Here is a 3,376-nt window from a genome sequence, read left to right as displayed (position 1 = left end):
GGGGGGGGGGGGTGCGGATCAATCTAACTCTCGGCCACAAACGCTCGATCAGACATGTCAGATGACGATCTCAACAACCAACAAACTCGCGACGGCGACCCCGTCGACGACAACGTCGAAGCACTCCGGCAGCGAACGTTACCGCGGTTAACCTTAACACTGCAGCGTTCGAGGAGGTTCAGAAAATGTTCTCGAATTTCGAAAAGAAGTCGGAAGAACGAGAGAAGGTCATGAGTTCTCTCGCTAAACAGGTTGAAAACCTAACAGCGAGAACCAGGGCCGTCCTTCCGCGCGGGACAACCCAAATCCGTGTAAGAAGACTCGATTTCGCGACTCCTCTAGACCGGTCTGACAACGCGCAGGGGAAAATGTCAGGGCAGAATCCAGACAAAACCACCCCTGCGCCAACGCGGAAAAATCCAGGAGATCTTCCCCCTATCGTGGAAGACGAGGAAGAAGGAGAAATTGAGTATGTCGATGTGGATTCTAGCAGTCAGTCCGAACCTACGGACGAAGACGCAGACGTGAATCCACGTCGGACAAGAAGTCGTGCGGCTAAAGATGATTCCTAGTTCGATAATCCTATGACCGAAGAAGAAGAAGCTATCTTCTGGGACGAACAGGAAGACCTGGCCGAGGAGCAGACTTGGAATACTCGCGGCAAACACCGGTAAAATTGGAAACCGGCTACCGAGAAATCCTAGATCCGCGATCTTCGCGATCATCTCAGGAAAACGGCTGCAGAAGTCAGAGCGGTGAATCTAAGATTCACCACGCTACTAGCACCACGCCCGAGATCGACTTGCTGCTCGAGGAATCTCGAAAAACTTCCTTTACTACCCGCATCACCGGAACTAGAGTTTCAGATCCCGGAAAGATCAAGGTAACGCCTTACGACGGCACGACCGATCCAAGGGCACACATGGAGGCTTTCCAGATCGCGATGGGGAGAGCCAAATTCAGAGAAAGCGAAAGGGATGCCGGCGAATGCCGCGTCTTCGTCGAAAACTTCCAAGGAGCAGCACTCAAATGGTTCTCCCGCCTGAAGCGAAATCCATCAGAAGCTTTCTCCAACTCGCCTCAGAATTCCTCAAGCAGTACTCTATGTTCATAGACCGGGAAACATTCGATGTCGATCCCTGGAGCATGTCCCAGGGAGAGGACGAACCTCTCCGCGACTTCATAAAACGATTCAAGATCGTCATGGCCAGAGTCAGCAGAATAAGCGACAAAGTCGCAGTAGACGCACTCCGTAAAACGCTCTGGTACAAGTCAAAATTCAGGAAATGGATAACCTTGGACAAGCCGCGTACGATTCAGGACGCGCTTCATAAGGCCACGGATTACATAATCATCGAAGAGGAGACGGAAGTCTTGTCGCAAAGACAGAGGCTGACGAAAACATCGTCAAAGGATCATGGGCCGGATCAGAAGCCTAAAAGGAGAAACCGTCGTAACGACAAAAAAGTCCATCACGGGGAGGAAGAGACCCAGGAAGCGCATAACTATGCCATCGGCTCTGGACCGGAGCAAGGCCGAACGATGGGTAATACATGGACCCGAAATCCGAATTATGACGAAAATGTCTTCTGTGACTTTCACCAGGCCCGCGGCCACTCGACTGTAAACTACAAGGTTCTCGGTGCCAGGTTGGCCGTAAAGCTGCTCGCGGGAGAACTCGCCGAAGTATCTAGCGTAAAAGACCTCGTCCGCGATTCGGACCGTCCTCCGAGAAACGATAAAGCCCCTCAAACCGAGAATTCACTTCGAGAAAACCAATCGGGAGAAAAGCACGGGAGAAGGCGGGACGAGAAGGGCAACAACAATAGTCACCGCAGAGTCAAAAAAATCATCGGAGGATCGCAGTACTGCAGCGATACCATCTTTGCCATCAAAGCTTCTGAGCGCAAGGCTGAGACAAGCGCAAATTTGCTAACCTGGTCCGCGTCTAGCGACTTCCTGAAAGGAGCGATCACCTTCGATGAAGAAGAGGCCTGCCGGATCGATCAGCCCCACTGTGACCCGCTCGTGATCGATCTCGTGATAAGAGATCTCAAGGTCGCGAGAATTCTCATCGACACGGGCAGCAACGGTCAATGTCATCTTCCGCGACACTCTTAAAAGAATGAACGTCGAGCTAGGAGAAGTCGTACCATCCCCCAAGCCACTAACCGGTTTCGAGGGCACGACTTCTATGACTCTCGGATCGATCAAACTACCCATTGCGGCGAAAGAAGTCACAAAGATCATCGATTTCGTAGTGGTTCACCACCCAGCCATCTACAACGTCATCATGGGCACACCTTGGCTGAACGCCATGAAAGCTGTTCCGTCGACTTATCACTTAGGCAACAAATTCCCGACTCATAACGGAATTGCCACAATCTGGGGATCCTAGACACAGTCGAGAAGCTTCTTACTGGCCGAACACAAACTACGGCAAATCACGACCATTTCGATGGTGAAACCCAAACGGGCAAAGCTAACTCAAACGTCCACTGAAAAAGCTTCGAAAGAAGACGATCCAGAATCATCAACTCAAGCAACGGCCAAAGAACAACCAGTTTCAAATCCCAACGCTTCTACCCATCCGGAGGAAACAAACCCGGTAAAAGAAGTCGATCCTGCAACTAACTCCATCGACGCAATAGCCGAGTAAACACACTCGCACGAAAAGCAGAACTACGAGATGGCTTGATCCCCGAAGAGGGTACTTAGGCAGCTCGTCCAAGGACGAGTTAAGCTATTCCCCCTCTCCAAAAGGGGGGGGGGGCATATACGAATACTCGTATATTCCTGCATTCTAAAATATTTGCCTTGTACTCAATATTTTTGAAACTTTTTCGGCAATAAAGAATTCGTTAACACCTCTCTTATTTCGGAAAAACATCTTGATATACTTTCGGAGGACATCCAAAGTTCTAGCAACCTAAGACTTGAAAACCTAGGTGAGTACGAAGCTAAAACGAAAACTCGCAACAAACCATCATACCTCGAAACAGATCAACTTCACACTAAGTTATCCGCCAAAGAAACTTTGTCACATCGACTAAGGTATGGCCGGAATCAACAGATTCCATCGCAGAAACTCATTCGCAAAAATGTTTCGGTCTCACGACCGAAACACGAGACCCTGGACTCTGATACAAAAAATATCGTTAACAGTGTGTTTTTGAAAAGAAAGCGAGACGTCACCTAGATCTTCAAAAACTTGCCCTCAGTCCGTTCGCGATTATAAAAACGCTCGTCGACTGGCCCCATCGAGCGCATCAGCCGTCCTATATAAACGCATTTAGATCCGTCCTGAGGATAGGTCCTCTCACATCCGACTAGGATAAAATAGCGCGCTATAAAAGAAACCCGAAATTTTGGTCAG

At 49.6% G+C, this 3,376-nt stretch overlaps 1 protein-coding gene across 1 annotated transcript; it reads left to right on the top strand.

Moving 5' to 3' along the window:
• Window positions 1–1,029: 1,029 nt before the first annotated feature.
• LOC106330703 lies at window positions 1,030–2,121 on the top strand. Its single transcript, XM_013769134.1, has one exon. It carries the CDS (start codon window positions 1,030–1,032, stop codon window positions 2,119–2,121), a length of 1,092 nt encoding a protein of 363 aa, XP_013624588.1.
• The last annotated feature ends 1,255 nt before the right edge of the window (window positions 2,122–3,376 follow it).

This window comes from Brassica oleracea, chromosome C3 (assembly GCF_000695525.1).
Source record: "Brassica oleracea var. oleracea cultivar TO1000 chromosome C3, BOL, whole genome shotgun sequence".
Taxonomy (NCBI): Eukaryota; Viridiplantae; Streptophyta; class Magnoliopsida; order Brassicales; family Brassicaceae; genus Brassica; species Brassica oleracea.
The sequence above is the reverse complement of the archived record's forward strand: the minus strand, read 5'-3'. Positions and strand labels throughout refer to the sequence as shown.

What these genes read in the sequence shown, in the direction of transcription:
- LOC106330703 (XM_013769134.1), top strand. Translation starts at nt 1,030, where the DNA reads ATGGTTCTCCCGCCTGAAGCGAAATCCATCAGAAGCTTTCTCCAACTC.